The sequence below is a fragment of the Sceloporus occidentalis genome, unplaced genomic scaffold (assembly GCF_023333645.1).
Source record: "Sceloporus occidentalis isolate IW3139 unplaced genomic scaffold, rSceOcc1.0.p SCAF_8, whole genome shotgun sequence".
NCBI lineage: Eukaryota > Metazoa > Chordata > Lepidosauria > Squamata > Phrynosomatidae > Sceloporus > Sceloporus occidentalis.
In genome coordinates this window covers 53827609-53849803 of record NW_028316988.1, presented here as the reverse complement: position 1 = coordinate 53849803, position 22195 = coordinate 53827609, and the positions used below count along the sequence as shown (strand labels likewise).

The 22195-nt window shown below is 43.2% G+C and overlaps 1 protein-coding gene across 11 annotated transcripts in view; it reads left to right on the top strand.

Moving 5' to 3' along the window:
* Positions 1-348: 348 nt before the first annotated feature.
* LOC149308930 (glutamate receptor 3-like) overlaps positions 349-22195 on the top strand; it is a 201266-nt gene continuing 179419 nt past the window's right edge. For 8 of the 11 annotated variants that reach the window (XM_089536721.1, XM_089536722.1, XM_089536719.1 and 5 more), the window contains exons 1-2: positions 350-848; positions 3253-3411. In XM_089536721.1, the coding sequence (XP_089392847.1) occupies positions 749-848; positions 3253-3411 (259 nt within the window). In that variant the 5' untranslated portion in view covers positions 350-748. Of the gene's footprint in view, positions 849-3252; positions 3412-22195 lie in introns of those variants that run through there. The other 3 variants (XM_089536725.1, XM_089536724.1, XM_089536726.1) reach the window with 2 other exon arrangements.

Sequence of the window (22195 nt, the reverse complement as noted above, 5' to 3'; positions counted from 1 at the left end):
ACAGCTGAGATTGAACCCCAGCATGATTTCACCTGCCGCTGGTGGGAGAGTCCCAATGGAGGACTCCGCTCCCTCTGGGCCCACAACGAACACCAACTCCCAGAATTCCATAGCTTTGATCTAGGGCAGTTAAAGCGGGGCCAAACCGAGTTGTGTCTCCAGTGTGGATGCAGGCATTGTTTGGAGCCTCTTCAGAGAACCTCCTCAGCCCCAGCTTCGCCATCAGGCTGAGAGGCAGCCCTTGGGGGGGAGGAGGAGGAGGGCCACGTGAGGCGGGCGCCGTGGCCAATTGAGCGCCTTGCCTTGCCTTGCCTGGCTTTGCTTGCCTTGCCTGGCCCAGTGGTGCAGTTGCGGAGCGGCGAGGAAGAGGAGGAGGAGGAGGAGGAGGAGGAGGAGGAGGAGGAGGATGCGGGGCTCTGCGGGGCTCCGGCTCTGGCCATGAAGTTTCAGCCTTAAGCCACGCGGAGCTCTCCGGTCCAGGCATCTTCCCCAGGGGCGATCGGGACCCTCCTCAGCCCTGCCAGAAGCAGCCCCCCGCCCCATGAGCCCTCCGGAGCCAAAGGGCTGAAGGAAGGAGGGCTTCTCTCCCCATTCCACTCCACAGATCGGAGCCACCGCCGTCATCTCCTCCTGTTTCCCCTCCTCTTGCGCCCGATCCAATGCCTCTCTGGCCGGGATCAACCTAAGCAGGGATCGCGGAGGGAGAGCCTGAAGGGGAGACCGAGGGAAAGGAAGGGAAGGGCAGAAAATGGGGAGCCCCCAACCCGCCATGCCCCCGACTCTCCTCTTGGTGCTGGGGGGGCTCCTGGGAGAGGCGAGGGGAGGCTTCCCCAATACCATCAGTATAGGTAAGGGAGCTCTTTATTACTGTTATTGTTGTTATCTGTCATCACCATCAGCAGCACCATCAACACCATTGCTGTTATCACCACCACCACCACCACCACTATCATCATCATCATTGTCACTACCACCATCACCACCACTACCACCATCACCATCATCACCACTATCATCATCACCAACATTATTTGGGGGGTGTCTCATTGAAGAAAGGATGGAAGGAAAATTGAGGTCAGGTGGAGAAGAGGCGTTTGTCCCTTTCCCTTAAAAAAAACTCCTATATTCCATTGGATCTCTGCTCCTCTTACTTTGCAAATTCACCCTGGGGGCTTTTCATCCACCACCACCCCTTTTTTTTTCAGGGCAGAGAGGTTGCATTTTACAAAAGCAGCCCAGGCGATTCTTTAAAGCACACACACACAATCTGCATTGCTTGGTGATGGATCTGGAATTGTGTTGGGATGGCAAGGAGGGTGACTGGCAGCCTCTTTATTAGCGTGGTTATTTGGTCCTGATTAGTTTATTAGGGCTTCTTAATAAAACCGTGCTTTGGAACCCACTCTTTCCCACAGAAGCACAAAGATGGAAAGGAAAAGCCAAATTTCCACTGTTTTTCCCCTTCCCTGTGGCACCAGATCCTCACATACCAGTCACTTCTGTCTCTGAAGCCTTCAGAGCCCATGGCAAAACTTCCTCTGTGTGTGTGTGTGTGTGTGTGTGTGTGTATCTTTTTACCTACAGTTGTCATGCTGTGGTGGGTTTCCTCCACTCTCACCGCATCACTCTTCTTGGTAATGGAGCTCATCTTGGACATTCCTACCAAAACCTGGGATGGAGGGAGCAAGAACCTAAATGTGCCAAGACGAATAAGATGGAGCTGCTGGAATTGGCACAAGCAAGGAAGGGGGGGAGTTGGCATGGGGTGGGCAAGGGGGCAAACCAACAGGAGCAGACGGCTGAAACAGCCCATGCCTCCTCTATTTTGCCTATGCCAGCCCTGCATCAAATGTGCTCCTAATTTTATTTTTATCCCCCCCTCCCCATCCATGAGTAGGAGTGCAAATATGTACAAAAATAAAAAAATAAAATCCTCACCCGCTAGGGTTCTTCTGGGGCACTGAGAAATGCCAAGCTGTGTTTAAAAATAGTGTTTTATTCCCTTTTTGTGTGTAAAGCACCTTCTCTCTGTTAGGGCTCTCTCTCTCTCTCTCTCTCTCTCTTTGCAGCTAGCTTCATCCTTTCCTAAATGCTGCAGAAGGAACAGGCAGAGGGAGGAGGATAGGGAGGTTGTTTCCCCCTAAGGCAGGCTGCAAAACACACAGAAGAGGAGATTTGACATAAAATTGTGCTTCAATAAATCTGAAAACTCCCCCCTTGGAGTTTTCTAGCATCTCTCCCCCCCCCTCCACCCAGCCCCTTCTTCTAAGGCAACTTTGGCACCATGTTCAATCCAGTTTGTAGGAAAACCTCTGCACATAGCCCTTAAAACTTCAACAGGGCATAGAACCTGTGTCTCTCCTATGTGCTTCTTTGGAAAAGGATGAATGATCAAAGCATTTGGACATTTTGAGAATGCAAGACCCTCCTGTTTAGACTTGGAGGTTAGGTTTTTTAACCACACTTGCCGCTCTCATGCCACACTGGGAACCATGGGGCTTGATCCTGTATCTATCCAAGCTTAGATACAAGTTCAGTGAGATTATTGCAGAATATGTGTACCTACGATTGTTGGATCCTGAGTGTTTAACAACTCCCTAAGAGTATTAAAGATGCTGCCTATATTTTCTTTGGCATATGTCCCATTGCATACAATGGGATTTATTTTAGGGTTAGACATATAAAAGACTGCACTGTGAAAGTCCTGTCTTGCCCACCCCATGTCTGCTTTCAGGGGATTTTTCTGTGAAAAAGGTTTCAGTGCTCTGTACATATCTAACTTGGAGTAAGCACCATTGAACACCATGAGAACTTGCTTCTAAATTTAAGAAATGAACCTAGTTCGGTTACAGAGGTACAAGGTTGATCAAGTCCTATTGAACTTGGACTGACTTGTGGCTAGACATACTCCATTTCCTGCTATAAGCCAGTTTCACTCATTGTCAGTAAGGCTTACATCTAGAAAAGTGTACACAGGATTGTAGCTTTGAATTATTATTTTTTTAAAAATAAAACCAACGGTATGTGCTCTTTGGGAAAAACTAAACTGTGTGTTTAAAATAAGCCCTGCCTGTAAATTGCATTGGATGTGTAATTTGTTGCTCTAGAAGGGTGGAATTGCTGCAATGTGGAAGGGTGGAATTGCTCAATGACTGATTGAGAAAATGCTTCTCAGACTAAATAGACTGGATACATTTTTAAAGTATTCTGTTATTAACGGAAGGGAAAGAAACTATTTCTTCTCCATTCCAGGAGGACTTTTCATGAGAAACACAGTCCAGGAGCACAGCGCATTCCGTTTTGCTGTACAGTTATACAACACGAACCAAAATTTTACAGAGAAACCTTTCCACTTGAACTACCACGTTGACCACCTGGATTCGTCCAACAGTTTTTCCGTAACAAATGCATGTAAGTAACTAGCTTGATTTTCTCATTATAACAGTTGCTTCTTTGTACCCTGGTTCTGCCTCTTCCACCTTCCTCTTGAAGGGAGGGGGGAAATCCATCATTTTACCTTAATAAGCTACCTGGAATTGCAGTTCGTATTTGGAAGCTCAAAATGTTGACTATGCCTTGCCAAAGAAAAACCTAGTTTGTCTTGCAGTGCTGCCCGCATGTCAATTATAATTAATAAAAGCTTTCATTCCTAATATGTACATATGGACAGATTTGGGGTCCTCTCCCCCAAATCTGATAGAAGCAGCTCAGAGTTCGTTTCGGAAAATCAGATTTGTGGCTGTGCATGTGTTGCCTGGACAGTAGATATTTAGCAACCAGCTAGTTACAAGTGTGTGGATTTGTGTCCAGTTGTGTGTGTATGTATGTAAGGAGGGTGCGGGCATTACTTCTCAAAGAATGTCTCTCAGGGATGGAATCTGGAGGGTGCTGTTTAAAGTGACCTTGAGGAAATAGGATTACTGGCTTCTTTCTGCCTTCAAACAGCCTTTTGTCTTGCACAAAATGTTCCGATAAATCCAGTGAGTGTACAAACTGATGGATGCCTTAGGAACTAGAGAGCAGGAGGAGAAATGGTACAGAAAGCTTAGCAGTCTGGAAAGACTGTGGAGGGGGGCGTTATACCCCTATAAACACATGTGTTTTTGCATCACGGTGATGCTTCTGTCTCTAGAATAGGGGATCAGTCAAAAAAAAAGGAAGGGAAGTAATCTGGCAAAGAAAACAAACCATTCTGCATTCCATGAGCTGAATCCCATTTGAGTCCCAACTAGGGTAGGCCTATAGAAATCAGCCTGACTGATATAAGTGGTGACTAGCCATTCCTGTCTGTGTTAGGACTAAAATTGGTTTCAGCCCTTTTGTCGATGTTGCAAAGAGACCTGTCAGAGGACTTCTGTAATATTTGCTCTGAGAGTGGGATGAAGTTACATGGCAAACGCTTCTCTGGGAGCATATCAGCCTATAAGAAAGGAAGCTTATGGGAGATGTAGTCCAACACTAGCTACATGACTACATGTTTCCAGCCCTTGATTTAAATAAAAGGTTTCCAGTCTTTTTAGAATAAGGTTTGCTTTCTTTTTTTCACCATGTTACTATAGCTGTGACTTTTACCAGAAACTTTGTAGGAGGCTTGCCCCAAGGATCATGTTCTTATCTCCACGCCATGGAAAGTTTTGACTGTCAATTTCTCCAGTTTTGCCATTTCTGCTGTGAAATGCATGAGAACAGGAGCTTTCTGGTCAGTTGGCAATGCATACTGTAAATGCTTTTTCAGCACCACACCGCTCAAGTTATGATAGGTTTGCGGTGTTATGTTAATAATCATGGCTGGCCTGCACAGCTTTATACAAATGTCTGAAGAGCAACTTGAATGAATGTAATCCCTTGAAAAGGCTCTATTTCAAACACAGTTTCCTTTAACTATCTAATTTATTTATTTAAAACAAAGGCATTATACTCCTACAATAACTGATTATTAACTTTTAATATATGTATATGTATTTGTGCTCCCTCTTGGATCATAGTAGGACTATCCTGAAATGCTTCAGTTCCTGAGAGAGACAATTGATAAAAATAAAACAAAAGACCCCCCCACACACACACACAAACACACAAACACACAAAGGCACACACATTTCATGATTAAATAATTTCATAGGTTGCTGTCATCCAGAATCCCAAGTAGCTTCCTCATTCTCCAAGCTTGGAAATGTTACTTTTTTGGCCTACAACTTCCAGATCACCATGCTGTCTATTGGGTATTCTGGATATTGTAGTCCAAAGAGTAACTTCTTCATAATTTGCTCATCTTGTTTTGAGATTATGAACATAAGAAGAGTTATAGCATCAAGTCTAGCCTTCCAGGGATCCTAGAATGGATCGAGCCTGAACTCTCCATGGAAGCCAAGATGACGAAACTGAGGTTGTTGTACTTTGGACGTATCATGAGAAGGCATGAATCATTATAAAAGGCAATGATGCTAGGAAAGATGGAGGACAGCAGAAAGTGAGGAGACCCAACACCAGATGGATAGACTCAATATCAAGGAGGCCATGGGCCTGAATCTACAGGATCTAAGCAGAACAGTGGAAGACGAGGGGTCTTGGAGATGTCCCATCCATAGGGTCACCATGAGTCAAGGCTGACTTGAGAGCAGTTAACAACAAACTAGCCTTCCACATCCTGGTGCTCTCCAGATGTTTGGGACGTCAACTTCTGTCATTCCTAGCCAGCTAGGCCAATGGTTAGGCCAACACTGGAACATAGTCTAAAGTAATCATCAGGAAGTTGGGGATAGGCTGATGTAATCCCATTATCATAGTAATCATTTATTAACAATGAAACTGAATGCTGAGTTATGATAGTCAAATGAGGCCAGTGCAAAAGAGGAGTGAGGTAAAGAGAGCTCCCCATGATTTAGAGAAGTAGCAGCAAAACAAATAAATCAACAAACAGACAAACCCTCAAGGAGGCACCCAAATATAGTCCCATGAGCATTCAACATGCTCAGTGCTCACAAAACGCATAGCGTCTGTTTGGCTGTGGTGTGTGAGAGAGAATGTGTGGCAATATCTTCATGTGTCCTGAAAGAAGGAATAGAAAGAGTTCTCCACCCTGCAACATACTTACATACGTTGCTGTTCGGTCAGTGACCTTGTGCCTTTGGGTGGCATATTACCTCTGAATCTCAAGATTCCAAGATGGCAATAAGTACTGACAGCTATTTTGCCCATGAACTTCTCTAAGTCTTTTCAAAGCCATCTGAGCCAGTGGCAATGACCACATTGTCTGGCCAGCAATTTCTTCCTTGGGGTGAAGCAGTACTCTGTCTCTTTTTCTTTTCTATTTTTCTCTGTCCTGTTGCCACTGCCAGCCTATCTGGAATGGAATAGGTTTTACAGATGCTTAAGATCATACCCCACTTTGTGGTACTTGTTATAAGGATATATGATCTTCCTACAGGGACATTACACTATCGTGTCCCAAGCTTGCAGTTCACTAGGGCCAACCTTTGCTCACCCCTGATTTAGATGGCTCCTTATAATTGTACTTTCATATATACTCTACCCTAGTTGTAGGGTATATTCCCCCAAACCTTCTCCCATTAATTTCCATTAATTTGTAGCCAAGATTTGGGGGATAGCGGTATTAGTCAACGTTTTAGTACATTACGTCAGTACATCTGGTGGTAGTGATTATGATGATATCATCTAAGGAAAATCTGCAGCTTGCATAAGTTCCTGGCAACAACTTGCATTACCCCTAACCATTGGGCACATATAGGGCTGATGAAAACTGGTAACCCAGCAAATTCCCCACCAATGCTCTTCAGTATGAGAACATAAAAATTTGACTGGGTCAAATGAATTTTTATTTTAGCCTCGCATCCTGCTTAGTTAGAAACAGCTGTAGCATCTACCAAAGATATTTTGCTGCCTGAAATGAAGAACAACATGGCTCCCTTTTCTGTTTCAGCTAGAAAAAAACGCTAAGGTTTTTCCTCAGCAGTGATGATGAGGTGGCATCTTCTACCACACTGGAAGGCAGCAGGCTGGTTTTAAGGGTACAGAGTAAACCACGTAGCACACAGCTCTTTCATCCAGCCCATGCTCTGATGCCTAGCATCTGCCACCTGAGATAATCACCCAGCTCTGCTGAATGGATATTCCTGGCCAAGTACATATTGGCCAAGTGGCCAATTGGATATTCCCAGAAAGCTTATCAATAAACCATAGGTACACCATAGGCTTGTATGTAACATTTGGTCTTTGGAGGCACACCACATTCAATCATGGCAGTTTTCCATTGCGATGGGCAACTGTGGCCCTGTAAATGTTGTTCAAATGCAACTCTCAGCATTCCTTGCTTTTGGTTATCCTGGTTATGGCAAATGTTGTAGCTCCTTAACATCGGAAGAAGATGGTTATAATTATCCATCCTTTTACAGAGCTAATAACAACTATTAGATCTATATTCTGTAAATTATGTGGCCCTCCAGGTGTTCTTGGGCTGCCAGTCTCAGTAGCTTTAGCCAGTATAGACAATTGTGATGTGTGCTGGGAGCTGTAGTCCAACAACATCTAGGTGCCATGCAATTCTTACTTCTCTTATATGGATTTGTCTCTTAACCATCTAAACTAATGGCCATAACCCCATGTCATGGTTATGAATTCCATCAGTCCATTGTGCTGTTTGTGAAGAAGTTGCTTTTCTTTATTTGGTAGATGTACTACAATCTAATGGATGTTTTTATATAGCTAATACAGAGCTCTAATATTATAAGAGAAAATGAAAGATCTTGCCTCTGTCCACTCTTTCTGCCACCCCTACTCTGTACAACAGTAACATCTGTGGCTAAGTAAGTGGAAGAAAGGATGGGGAAAGGTGACCTTGTCTGGAATGAAATGCTTGCATGATGATATATTGTAGCAGGGAGGAAATTATTTGTGGTCCTGCCCAGTGAACATTTAAGGCCTTGTAACTTCAGATAAATATCCAGAAGGGCTGTTACTCGTCTCAGATCTGAAAGTAATTGTCTTTGAAAAGTCAGAATGCCCGTACATAGCAATCTGCCAAGAATGACGTCCTACTGCTCCACAATGTATTAAAATTGCCAGTTCCTTACCGATAAAGTAGTAGTTTTATTTTATTCCTAGTCTGTGTGGGTGGATTAAGTTTCCTGTTCATCATGTATCTTTTTTTTTTTTTTGGGGGGGGGGAACCAACATCTTTCCTCAAATGTCACTATACATTTTTTTAATACTTGGAATTGATAGATGGTTGTTGGAGAATAAGTAACATTGGCTCTGATGCTCAGTACTGGGACTTATCTGCATTACATACCTAAGCTGTTCTCTCATTTGCCTTCCCTGCAGCACTCTGGGAATTGTAGTTCTCTGACGTGTAGCTAGGGCTCTTTAACAGGGCAGTCCTGATGTCTCACCCAGATACAGTAATGAAGATGGCAGGTGAAGGATGAACTCTGACAAAACCAATAAAAGTTCCTAACATAAACGTTCATGATAACAGATATTGTAACACGCTGAAGGAAAATCCAAGAGTACTTCTGGTGATTCAGCCCCATTGATTAGTTTAAATAGTATCCCTAATTCCACAATATTATGTTTAAATGAATAAGAAACATGATCAAAGTTTTAATTTATTGCAAACATCCACTTCTCTCACGGCTGGAACACATTTTAAAGGGGAAATTCTGTCCTGTTTGTCAAAAGATTGTTCAGACATATTTTAAACCTCTTCTGAAATATTTGGTTGTGGAGCCAAGTAGTTTTTGGGTTTATCATTATTGTTTCAAAACACAATGAATGACTATTGGCCCTTTAAAATGGATCTCTATCCTAACATTGTGAACAGAATGTGTTCTAGGTGCTTGGAAAGGTTACATGTGAGGACTATAGGTCTGAGATTTCCCCAGTCAGTATGATCAGTTGGAGCTATAGTCCAAAACAGTATTCTGGGAACTGTCATGAAAACAAAGAACTTTCTCAAGCTTTGTTTAAAAGGGCTGTGCTTTGAGCAATATGTCTTGAAACCTGAGAAGCTGACCTCTAAATCTCATGTACTGAGTCGAAGAATCCTTCAAAACTATATTGAATGAATAAATCTTGGTTTATGGGAAGGAGTGAGGAATGGGAATGAGGCATTTAAAGAAGGAGCATGTGTTTCCCCAGGATTTGTTGGACTGCAACTCCAGTCAGTCATCAACCATCGGCTATACTGGCTTTGGTTAATGGGAACTGTAGTCCAGGGACATTTGGAAGGGCACACATTTCCCCTCCGTGATCTAGAGTTTAAAGAGTATTCAGTCAAGCAAGGTGCAAGAGAACTCGTCTCTCTGTTGTTGTTTCCAGTTTGCTGCAACCTGGTGTATTTCAGCTGGGAAAATATGGAAGGAGAAATTCTGCATTCAGTGGAACTGGCTGTTGCACAAGCTTTTAGCTATTTTCTGTTTTGTTCAATAATGTTTCTAATCGTGGTTTTATACCTGTCGGTTTCTTGAGAGTGAAGGAATCCTGCACCCTCAAGTACTGCTTTTCTACGTAAACCTACAGGTGGAATTGGACGTTAGGCAGATTCTTGGTGCATCTGTTGGTGTTCGCCATCCCTCTGGGAGAAAGGGAGGCTAATGTGCTTTGTGAGTCTGAGCAGGGTATAAGCCCAAACAAACAGAGCCATTGCGGGGTTCAGTCTTAACGAATGAGACATCTTTGTTGGGATATATTGGAACTGAGCAGCTTAAATGCAAAACTCCATCACTGACATGTCTCTATATCATTTCTTCCTGCCCCCCCCCCCACTTCTTTTTTTCTGTTTTAAATTAAAATCTCCACCGCATTTCTTACCATTAGTATTTGAATTATGTTTGAAGTTCTGTCACTTCTATTCCTCAAAATGGCACTGCTGGTGTCCCCCCCCCCCCCCCCCCGTTCTGCACTTGTAGTGCACTATACTACATTGCTCCAGTACTGCAGTGTCAGCTCATTAGCACTCAGATCGCATATTCCCCCCTCTCTCTCCCTCTCTCTCTTTTTCTCTCTCTCTGCACTGTCATTGCAAAAAAGAAATGCTGCTGTACACCTTTATGGCCAACAAATGCACTCTTGAATTACGCACTGTTTGCAGGGAATATTTAGAAAAACAAACCTGATGGCTTCCCCTCTCTCCCCCCCCCCCTTGCCCCCGCCAGCTGGAGTTATCTGAGGAAATATAATAGCGTTTAATACTTTCCCCATAAAAACCTGCCACATTTGAAGAAAGGCATTTGATTGGAGTGATGGTAGGCTACATAAAATGAAAAAAAAAGATTTCTTGGAAAGATAAAAAAGTGATTTATGACAGCTGATTGCCTTAACTAAGCTGCTAGCATTGATGTCCTCCTCTCCTCTCATTCCTCCTATTAATTCCCCTTAGATGTGAATTTCTGGGGTACCCCACCAGGCTGAAAACACACACACACATCTATGCACACATTGATGTGTTTACTGTGTTTGCCACAGTACTTCCTCCTTTGCCAACCAGAGGGGGAAAGAGCATAATTACCTAATTATCCCTATTTGCTGTGTTCCATTTAGCTGTTTGTTTGGGTGCCTCTCTTCCAATGGGCTTTTGTAGCTTTTCTCAATTATTCCTTCTCAGTGGCGTCTTGTGCAATTCATTTGTCAAGCATTCCAATGGAAAGGATTTTACAGAATGAAGCGCTGGGGGTGTTTTGGATGTGGTGGGAGCGTTACCAGAATAGAGTATGGAGATGCATGGTGAGCCTGTGAACAAGCTGAGAGCAAACTCTTTTTTTTTTAAAGAAAAAATTGATTCTACATTCAGACTCTTTCTGCGCCATGTGCCGTTTCCCCTGCTTGCTGCTGCTCAGCGTTCCTTCATGCCAGTGAGTGAGCGGCTTCCCTTCCCTGCATCTGGTCTGTCTCTGGCCAGCTGGCAAAGGGGTGGCAATGCTCAAAGTGGTCAGCTGGCTTCTGCCAAAGATGTCTCTGTCTAAGGGCATTTTGGAACACAAAATGGAAGATGCAAGGTGCAGATCACTCTTGGTGTCTGACAGAATGCCCTTGCTTAATCATGTGCTAACTGCCTTACTTATTGCCAGGATTTTGTGCTAATTCGTTGGGGCCAGTGTTGAAAGAACAATTGTCTTTTTCAGTATTCTGTTTTGCTCTGATCCTTCCCTGCTTGCACATACTGTGTATATTTCTATATATCGATATTGAGTTCCATGGACTAGAGGAAGGGAATTGTAAGCCACAAAAGCCTAGGGTAAAATAAATCTAGTCATCATAGAGGTGCCATAAGATTCTTTGTTGTTTTTCTGGAACAGACTGTTGTGGTGGCTGTTGTTGTTGTTTAGTTTGTTTCTATCCCATCTTTTCCCCTCTCCAAAACTGGGACTAAAACTGGATTACAAATTAAGTAATCAAAAGAGTAACTTGACTATCTCTCTGAAAATTTGATTGATTTTCATTTCTTGTAGACAAATATTGGGAAATGTTCAGCTTCAAATAATAATAATTTTGTTGTTTCTTCACACCATTCTCTGGGTGTAGGTTGTTTTCGGTTTTTCACCACCTTTGCCTTTCTCCCTTACTCACATACCCTCCAAAATTTCGCAGATGAAACCCAGGACACCTGTGGCTAAGCAACATGAGATTGTGATCAGGATTGCAAAAGGTGTTAATGAGGAAAAACACACAGTCCAGGCGAGGCTGAAGCAGTTTTCTTTTGCCTGAGTCTACTGGGAAGGGCAACATTCCACCATTTCTCCTTCCCTCCCTTCTCCCCCTGCTGAGTTCATTGAGTTCAAACTATATTTACACTCTGAACTTAGTGTGCAACAATTGAAGTAAGCTGATGACAAAGGGATAAAATGGGAGGGAGAAAGAGAAATTAGAACATTTTTAAAGCAGCTGAAAAAGTGGGAGGGCAGAAGATTAATTGGGACTATTCCTGACAAACTGGGACAGTTGGAGGGTACATTCTCAGTACTGCTGAGTCAAGCCTAACATCAGCAGGATGCCCTGTAGTGGCTGACCAACTTCAACATGTAACCTTCTCCCAAAGATTATCCAAAAAGAGACATCCCCTGAAATAAATTGGTAGCAACACTTATTAGTGTTAGGAGCCACCTACAAACTCAGTGATTTCCGCTCTCTGGGCCATCCATGGTACTGATTGAGCTGCTCTTTTAAGGTCAGCAAGTCTTAAATCTGCATGTGGGTGGGTTTGATGGTCTTACTGAATCATGGGGTATGTCTACACTGGCCACTTAATCTGGAGCCAGTCTGGAGCATTATGCCCCATATTGGCCCCAGACCAACCATGACAGCAACCACAGACACTGGCCGAATTCAATGTAATGTCACATTATTGTGCACACGAACCAGCCAACTGACACAGCATCAGCCCCACTGGCCTGTCCCCCTTGGTGCCACTTATGCCACTTCTTCATGGACAGGAGCTCCCAGCAACTACTTCTGCTGAGGTCAGAACAAGGCATCCTACCATGTGATGATCAAGGATGGGGTTACTTTATCTCTTCCCCATTGATCACAAAGGTGCCCTGTTCTAACCTTAGCAGAAGCAATGGCATGCCAGGTAGGCTCTCGCAGGGAACTGCTCGGGCAGCAAGGAACCAGTGGCGGGGGCTCCAAAGGGCCTCCATCTTCTTCTCTGCACTGCTTAGTTAAGAGGAATGATGCAACCCTTGGCATATGGACAACTGGATCAGCTGAAACAGACCCATTCCACATGGCCAAAAGAACCAGAGGCATTCTAGGATTTTGTGGAAACCTTGGGTCCCCCACCAATGTTTCTTACATAGAATCATAGAACTGGAAGAGACCTCAAGGGCCATAAATTCCAACCCTCCTGCCTTGCAGGAATACACAATCAAAGCACCCATGACAGATGGCCATCCAGCCTCTGTTTAAAAACCTCCAAAGAAGGAGGCTCCACCACATTCTGAGTACTCCAGAGTAAAGTCAGATTAAAGGTGAAAAATCATGGATCCTCCCTGGAAGTAGCCATACATTGTGAAATCTGTCAGCACCAGCTTTGGGGTGACTGTGGCATTTTTCCCAGGTGTAGACAAGCCCTGTGCACTGTGGGTGAAGCAATGTAACACTTATTCATTGAAAATATATTTTATTTTGCTTTATATCACAAGATCTCTGGGAGCTTACACTAAAATAATTTTAAGCTATTTTAATTTTAGCATAATAAAACATAATTCAACCCTTAAAAGATACTAAACAACTGATTTTTCTAATAAAAAAGTTAAATAGTTTTAAAAGTTAAAATGATCTAAAACCCTGTATGTATACAAATGTGGTTGAAATTATTAGCCTTCAAAGGCTTTAATAAAACCAGTATTGGCATTAGTCAAGCTCTGACAGGAAGGCTATCTCACAATAAGGTGCCACAGAAGAGAAGGACTTCTCCCCGCTGCCTCCAGACAATGTTTTGCTCAAACTGGAGGGACCCAGATTGTTACCACACTGCAGAATTAATGCAATTTGGCAACATTTTACCTGTCATGGCTCTAGTGGCATTGCTATTCCTGGTGTCACCTGGGAGATGTGGCCAAAAGGCCATGTTCATCCCTACTCCTTCACCATGGTGGTGGTAGCCTCTTGATGAGAAGACTGCCAAAGCATGGGGAAGGAAGGCTAGGGGTACCTGACCCTTGGCCTTCTCTTTCCCCATGGTGGTAGTGGCTCCTCTTGAGAAGCTGCTGCCACTGTGAGGAAGCAGGGCTGGGGGTACTTGGTTTTTCCCTCTGCAGTGGTGGCAGCTCCTTGTGAGGAATCACTGCCAGTGCAGGGAAGCAGGACTGGGCGCCCTCAGCCATGTCCTTCCCCAAGGTGGCAGTGGCTCCTCAAGAGGAACTGTCACTGCCATGTCGAAACAGGGCTGGTAATACTGAAACACACCCCAGTGGGAGGACAGCCCAATCTGGTGTCACCCCTCTTCTAGGGTGTCACCCAGAGCAGGCTGCACCACTGCATCCCCTCTAATGACACCACCGCATGGCTCCGTTCTATGAAATCCTGGGATTTGTAGTTTGTTGTGGCACCAGAGCTCTCTGACAGAGAAGTCTAAATATCTTATAACATTACAAATCCCAGATTTCAACTGCTAGTCTTCGACCATAATAAAGTTATTCAGTTTGATTCAGTTTGAATCCCAGATTTCCATAGCACTGAGCCATAGCAGTTAATGTGGTGTCAAGCTGCATTAATTCTGCAGTGTAGATGCAGAGGAATAGCCCTCCAGTAGGTCTCATTCCTCAGGAAGAACTGTACAGGAACAGATGCTGCCTCAAATATTAAGGTTGCAAGTTGTTTAGGGCTTCAAATGTCATTACTGCCTTCTTGAATTCATTCTGGAAATATATTGACAGGCAGCGTAATTCCTTTAAAATCAGTGTATATAGTTTCTATAAGTGCATCTAGTCAGTGATTGATCTGCTGTATATATACCTCAGTCATATCTGTACCAGTGTCAGTTGCGTTGCTTTTCTCTATAGGGAGAAGGGTCAGTAGAAATGCTGGTTTTGCACCTGTATGTATTCCACCTTGTATAGCAGGGAGCCTGACATTGAATTCTTACTTAAACAAGAAGCTCAGGGCCTCCTGAGGTCTTTGAGACTTTTATTTGCCATTGACTTCAGGAGGAATATGACCACAGTCTACTGGGAATATTCACATGAGAAAGCTGCAGCAGTGCAAGCCAAATCTTTGACAAATGTGCTACAGCAGACAGCAGTTCTGATCCAAGGGAGCATGGCAGCACATGGCAAGCAAGAGGACAGCAGTGCACTTCACATAAATGGCTTTTTGAGAGGGTTCGGAGGCAAGGGAGAGGGAGACTACTGGACTGGATCCTGGATCAGTCTGTTAGCAAATGGGGAAGCAAAACTGGAAAGCAGAGCTGAGCAAAGTATGTCTCTGAGGTGCCGTATGGCACATAAAGCTTTTTTTTTGGGGGGGGGGGGCACTATGCTGAATTTTTAGAGTTACCTGCTTCTCTGGAAAGTGCTAGGAGTGGCAAGGCACTTGTAAAGTACAGTAAGTCGCAAGGGATCCTTCACTCTTTTACAATTAAAACATTCCCATTTTTCAAAACTAGAAGTGGTTTTTGGTTTTTGGAAACACTTCTAGCAATCTGTGTGGCACCAGAGTGGAAGGCAGCTTCCCAAAGTCAGACAATTGGCCCCTAGATTCATCAGCATTGCCTAGCCCTGCTGTAAAGTTTCTAAAGTCGCTCGTTTCTAAAGCTCTGTGCTTTTAACACAGAAAATGATTATAATCAAATTGGTACCAATAAACTGACAGGCATCTCAAGATGCCATGCTGGACATTTTTAAAAAGAGAAACCTTCATGTTATAGCCTTCAACTTGACAAGACAGTAGTAGTAGTAGTAGTAGTAGTAGTAGTTGTCCATCACCTACTTTCCTTTACTCTTACCTACATCCCACCTCCCCGTCATACCGTCCTCCGCCAGTTCCGTGATCTTCATTCTCTTAACCTTAACCATCTCACTCAGTCCTTGGATTCATCCTTCGCTTCTCTCAATCTTGGGGACTCTGCTGACTCAGCTATGTCTTTACTGAATTCTACTCTCTCTTCAACTCTTGACAGCTTTGCCCCAGTATCTATGCGCGTGTCCTCCTCTTCCTCTACGACTAGGCCCCAGCCCTGGATCACTCCCATTGTTAGATTTCTCCGGTCCTGCTCCCGAGCAGCCGAACGTCTCTGGAGAAAGTCCAGGGAGTGGGCTGACTTTATCCATTTTAAGTTCGTTCTTTTATCCTTTTCACGCGCTCTGTCGATGGCAAAACAAGACTACTTCAAATCATTGATCTGCGCCAACGAGAGGCGCCCGCAGCGCTTGTTCTCCTGTTTCAACACACTGTTAAAACCCTCTCCTCCCTCCGTCTCTCCACTATTTTCTCCCTCCGACTTCGCCAACTACTTCATTACAAAGATCACTACCATTCGTTCTGAGTTAACTCTTCTTGATTTGGCTCCCACCACTAATCTCCTCGCCCCTCCTACTAATAAACTCTCTGTGTTTCCTCCTGTTTCTTTGGAAGAACTCTCTTCGCTGCTGAACTCATCCAAACCTACCACCTGTTCTCTTGACCCACTTCCTTCTCGTCTTCTAATCTCTATAGCCCCCTCTTTGTTACCCTCCCTCCTCTATATCTTTAATCTCTCTCTCTCTTCGGGTTCCTTCCCCTCAGTCTTCAAACATGCCTTAGTTTCCCCTATCCTGAAAAAACCCTCTCTCGACCCCTCTTCCTTGGCTAGCTATCGTCCAATCTCTCTTCTTCCTTTTCTCTCCAAGGTGTTGGAACGAGTCGTCTATTCATGCTGTCTTGAGTTTCTTGAAACCAACTCCATTCTGGATCCCTTCCAGTCTGGTTTTCGCCCACGGCACTCCACAGAGACGGCCCTTACTAAGATCTCAAATGATCTTTTGCGGGCCAAGGCGAATGGCCTTTATTCTATCCTTGTCCTACTCGATCTGTCTGCGGCCTTCGACACCGTGGACCACTGTCTCCTAATAGATGTACTCTCTGACCTTGGTTTCTCGGGCCTTGTTCTCGATTGGTTCACATCTTATTTGTCAGATCAATCTTTTTCAGTGGTCTCGGGTGGTCAGACCTCGTCTTCTGTCCCCTTATCTGTTGGAGTTCCTCAGGGCTCTGTTTTGGGTCCCCTTCTGTTCTCTTTATACACACTCTCCCTTGGCAAACTTATCAGTTCTTTTGGTTTCTCCTACCATCTTTACGCCGATGATACCCAGCTGTACCTTTCCACCCCTAATCTTTCACCAGAGCTAGAGCAGCAAGTGTCATCCTGTTTAACAGCTGTCTCCCACTGGATGCACCATCGGCGTCTGAAGCTCAATATGTCCAAGACTGAGCTTCTTGTTTTCCCTCCTAAGCCCACCCTTCACTATTCCTTTTCTATTTCCGTCAATAACATCTCGATCCAGCCGGTCCAGGAAGCCCGCAGTCTCGGTTTCATCTTTGACTCCTCTTTGTCATTTATCCCACAGATCCAGACTACAGCCAAAGTCTGTAGATTTTTTCTCTATAATATCGCCAAAATCTGTCCATATCTCTCAGCTTCTACCGCAAAGACACTGGTCCATGCCCTAGTGGTCTCACGATTAGACTACTGTAACCTCCTCCTGGCAGGGCTTCCTCTCTCTCACCTCCACCCATTAATTTCTGTTCAGCATTCAGCGGCACGCATTATTTCACTCGCTCGCCGTTGTGATCATGTCTCCCCTCTGTTGTCTTCCCTTCACTGGCTCCCTCTTCCTTTCCGCATCAGGTACAAACTTTTGCTACTCACCTTTAAAGCCCTGCATGGGCTGGCCCCTCTTTATTTAACTGATCTTCTCTCTCCCTACATCCCTACTCGCACTCTCCGCTCTGGTAGCCAAAGTCTCCTCTCTCAACCCAGGATCTCCTCTGCCCCATCCCGGATCCGTCCCTTCTCTCTAGCTGCCCCTCATTCCTGGAACCTTCTTCCTCTGCATGCACGGCTCATCACTTCGCTAACCAGCTTTAAAGCTGAGCTGAAAACCATATTGTTTAGGGAAGCGTTCTCAGGGAATTTGTGATTGTTATCTGGCTGTCTGACAATATTTGATGTGATGTGATTTGTTTGATATTTGATGTTTTTAATCTGTTTTTTCCTTTCTATATGGTAATTTTATCTATTCCTCTTTTAATTGTTATTATCTTAGAATGTACGCCTTGGGCAGGCTTTTATTTACTCCTAATTTTACCGACTTTGTACAGCGCTGTGTATAATTACAGCGCTATAGAAATAAAGTTTAATAATAATAATAATAATAATAATAATTGTCGTCATCATTGTTGTTGCTGCTGGAGCCTACTGTTCTTGTTGTGTGCCTTCATGCTGCTTCTAACTTATGGTGACCCTAAGGCAAACATGTTGTTGTTATTAAGTGCCCTTGAGCCAATTTTGACTCATGTCAACCCTGTGAATGAGATATCTCTAACACCCACATACCTCAGCCTCTCTGCTCAGGTCCTTCTGTTCCAGGTCCAGGACTTCCCTGATCAAGTCAAACCATTTGGCATGTGGCCCTCATCTCTTTTTACTGTCCTCCACATTTCCTTGCATCATTGCCTTTTCTAATGATTCATTTTTGCTTATGATGTGCCCAAAGTACAACAACCTCAGTTTAGCCATCCTGGCCTCCAGAGATAGTTCAGGCTTCATCTGTTCTGGCACACATGTATTTGTCCTCCCATGGTATCCTCAGCACTCTTCTCTAACATCACATCTCAAATGTGCATTTCAAGCTCAAATCTCCAGCTCTCACATCTGTACATTATGGGGGGAATCCAGTGGCTTGGACCATCCTCACTTTAGTGTTCAGGTGTGGTGATCCCTGGGAGTCCAGCAGCCACACAGCCCCTCTGTCGTGGCTCTTACCCCCAGGGAGTCCCTTAATACTTCCCTTCTAGGATCTCCTAGGTCTCCATTCCCACTCCCTGCTGAGTTGAATGATACCCCTTGAGATCCTGTATCTCATTGCCACCACTCAGTGAATTTTCAAAAGACTACGTTTCCTTAAGCACACACTGAGACTTGCTAGGGATCTCTAGTTTCTTTTCCTTGCTAACTTAAGCAATCAGCAACCGAGCTAAGGCACGTGTACAGGAGCAGAGAGAGACAGCAGATAGTTTTAAAGAAAGATATTTATTTTAAAGAAATAGAATAGGATAGGAAGATATCATTCATGCAAAGCCTCCTTGCTTTGCAGGTACAGAAAGCACAGTTACAAAGTATTCATTTCAGGCAAGCTATTAGATAAACATAACAAAACCTAAATGCACTAGCTAATACATTTCCTAGCTACTCACACAGTGATGGGATTTGCAGTCCTTGTTGAGTTCTCGGATGCAAGGAGCTGGCCCTCATTGCCTATCTCCACTTGCATTACTTCTGCCTGCCTCAGGGCAGGCACACAGCTGTTCCCACAGCAACATGCCAAGATGGAGAACAAAGAAAGCATAGGGTTCTACCCCCAAGGTGAGGAAGAGGAGAGACAAAGGACCACATGGCCCCCAAGGGCCTTTTAAAGGCTTTTCATGGAATGTTCTTGAATCTCGCGGTCCTACTCTCTGATTGGTCAGTTAGACCTTATGTCAGTTATGATGTAGCTGCTCATTAGCATGTGATGTCAGCTCTCATTAGCATGTACCTCCCCCCAGATTAACCCTTTGTGGTTCAGGAGAAGTCCCCAAATGACTAAGGGCCCAGTCATTACATCAGGGTTATGTCTTTACACTTTACGATCCGTTCCATTTCTTTCATAGCTGCCCTTCCCAGTTCTAGACTTCTTCTGATTTCTTGACTGCAGTCTCCATTCCCATCAATATTTGAACCACGATATGGGAACTCTAACTATTTCAATTGTCTTGTTGTCTAAGGTGAATTCTTACAGATCTACCATGATCATAATTTTTGATTTTTTTAAAGTTCAGCAAACCTGTCACAGTGTTTTTAAGATTTGTTCAAAAGGGATTTGCCTTTGCCTTCCTTTGAGGTTGAGAGAGTATGACTTGCCCAAGGTCACACAGAGCTTTTCATGGTTGAGGAGGGATTCAAACACTGGTCTCCATTCATATTCCAGTGCCCAAACCATTACATCATGTTGGCGCTAACAAAACAATATGTAATCCTTTATTTATATTACCTACCTTTTGTGAAGCTATTTATATTATAGTCATCCACATGTTGGGTTTCATAAGCAAACAAAATAAAATTGGGCAGGTCTCTCTTTCTAAGCACTTCACAAGAAGAGTGCAACCCTTTGCCAAAACAACTTGGCTGCTCCTTCCCTAGATCTGAGAATAATCTGCCCCATTTTCTCCATTCTTTTGGGATTCATCTTCAGTTTATTGGTACTTATCCAGCCTGTCATTGAACCCAAGCACTGGTTTCAGCACTGTGCACATTTTTATTATTGTTACATTAAGTTCAGTTGGAGCTTTATATCTATGGTCAGACATGCTGCAAAAAACAACAACCAAAACACAGAACAACCACGCTTTAAAATATGGGGGGGGGGGGAATGTGATGGTTAGCCAATGGCAATCGTGGATCTTATTCATATGAAAATTCTTCATGTAACAAGAACTGAACATAAAATCAAAAGATAATTGTCTTCTCAACCCATTTTTCTAACCAAAGATTTCTCTGCATAATATTTCACCTTCTCTGGCTCTAAACTAAATTAACATACACTGCACATTTGCTGAGAAGGCGGCTTCATTTAGCTCAATAGTCCCAGCCAAATAGGTTGATTTGAAAGAGCTAAAGGTTTTTATAAAATCAGAAAAGTAGAACTGCAATGACTTGAGGCTTTGGGCTAAGGCAGGTTGTCCTCTCCTACTTTTGGTTCCAATATATTGATTTGATTTATGTTGAAGGTGCAAAATTCTAGGTGTCTAATTAACTTTGCTTAATGTCAAAAGAGCACTCCCGATGTCAACCCATTGTGCACATTTGAAGCATCAAACAGTGTTAACAGTGGCTTCAGCGCTGACATTTTCACTACCATGCAGATTCGGTCACCCTTGGAGAAACTTTATATGAAGGTAATTAGCAGACTGAGGAAGTCTCCCACATCCAGCCTCCATGGGATATTTGCTTTTCTCACTGTATGCATAAATTAATGCTTACCGAAAGAAGAGAGGAAACATCTCAAAATGACACGCAGAAAAGATGCACATTTTGTAAAAGAAAATAATTAATTTAAAGCAAATGGTATGTACAATAAAGTGGGAGGGGGACTTGTGAAAGTACTTTTTAAAAAAGATTACTGAGATGAATTATATATTTAGAAGGGATATGGATATCAGTGGGGTTCAGGGAGAAATGGGAAGAAGAGATGCAACCAATGTTAGGACACAGGGTTGTCAAATGGGCAAATGAAGGAGGCAATTTGTTTAGTTTAACAGAAGCTTGTATATTTAAGAGGCAAAGTGCTATGGCTCTTTTTAATTTAGGCTAGGGGAGGATTAGCAATAAATGGCTGCGGTGTACTAATAAAGCTTACTAATTTTTTTTATTGAATTTAAAAGAATGTTAGATTTACTTTCTGTATGGAATATATGTATGATTACATGAATTTTGAGTTTGGCTAGTAATAATTATACTTTGGAGAAAGGGGGTTGGTGATTTATTGCACTAAAGAAGCACTGAAGGTTTTTATAGATCAATATAGGCCAATAATCACTGTTGAGAAGATGGAAAGTCACTTTTACCTTTTTGTTCCTCTTTTGTTTTTTGCCTTTTTAATAGCTATTTCCTTCTCTTCTCTGCATCTTTTTGTTTTTTCTGTGTTCTATTATTATTAGTGCTGTGTTTTATATATTTGGGGAAATATAAAATATATTAAAATATGTATTTTTATATTTAAAAGTATAAAAACATAAAAGGTATGCATATTGACATTCTAGCTAGTGGGTGAAACATGGAGACCTGAGCTCCTGTTCTAACCTATTGAAATTTAGACCTTGAATGATGCACTAGCTTATTAAATCGGAATCTCATTTTGGTGTGAGTCAACTTTCAACTTTACGTGTTTTGCATATAGAACTGAAGCTCCATGTTTCTAGACCCACACATTGGAGGAAGTGTATTATAAACTATGACCATTCACAAAAAAATAACACTCTAATCCCTTAATCCTATTGTTAGGACCAATTACAGTTACCCCACTGATTCAATTACAATTTGGTAAATTCATTTGACTCAGTAGGTCTACTCTACTCTAATTGGTATTAACTGTAGGGTACAAGTCTTTGTCTTAAAAGTGTTGAATGATTCTCTGTTGTTTTGCTAGAGCAGACTAAGATGGCAACCCTTTTAGGTAACCATAAACTGTGCTAAATGTATGATGACACACAGTGTCCAGTAATTGGGGTTTTGGTACTATAGATCTTACATAGGAAGTTGAAGGTTTGGAGAAGGTAATAGTAAACCATCTCACAATCTACTACACATGGATTAACAGAAACAATGTTTACCTGGGATGCCAAATTAGATGGAATGGAGGCAGGGTAACACCATCTGGGAGACGATTGCTGCCAGATTTAAGCCCACACACACTTACTGTCTGGTAAATTTCATTTTATATTGGTG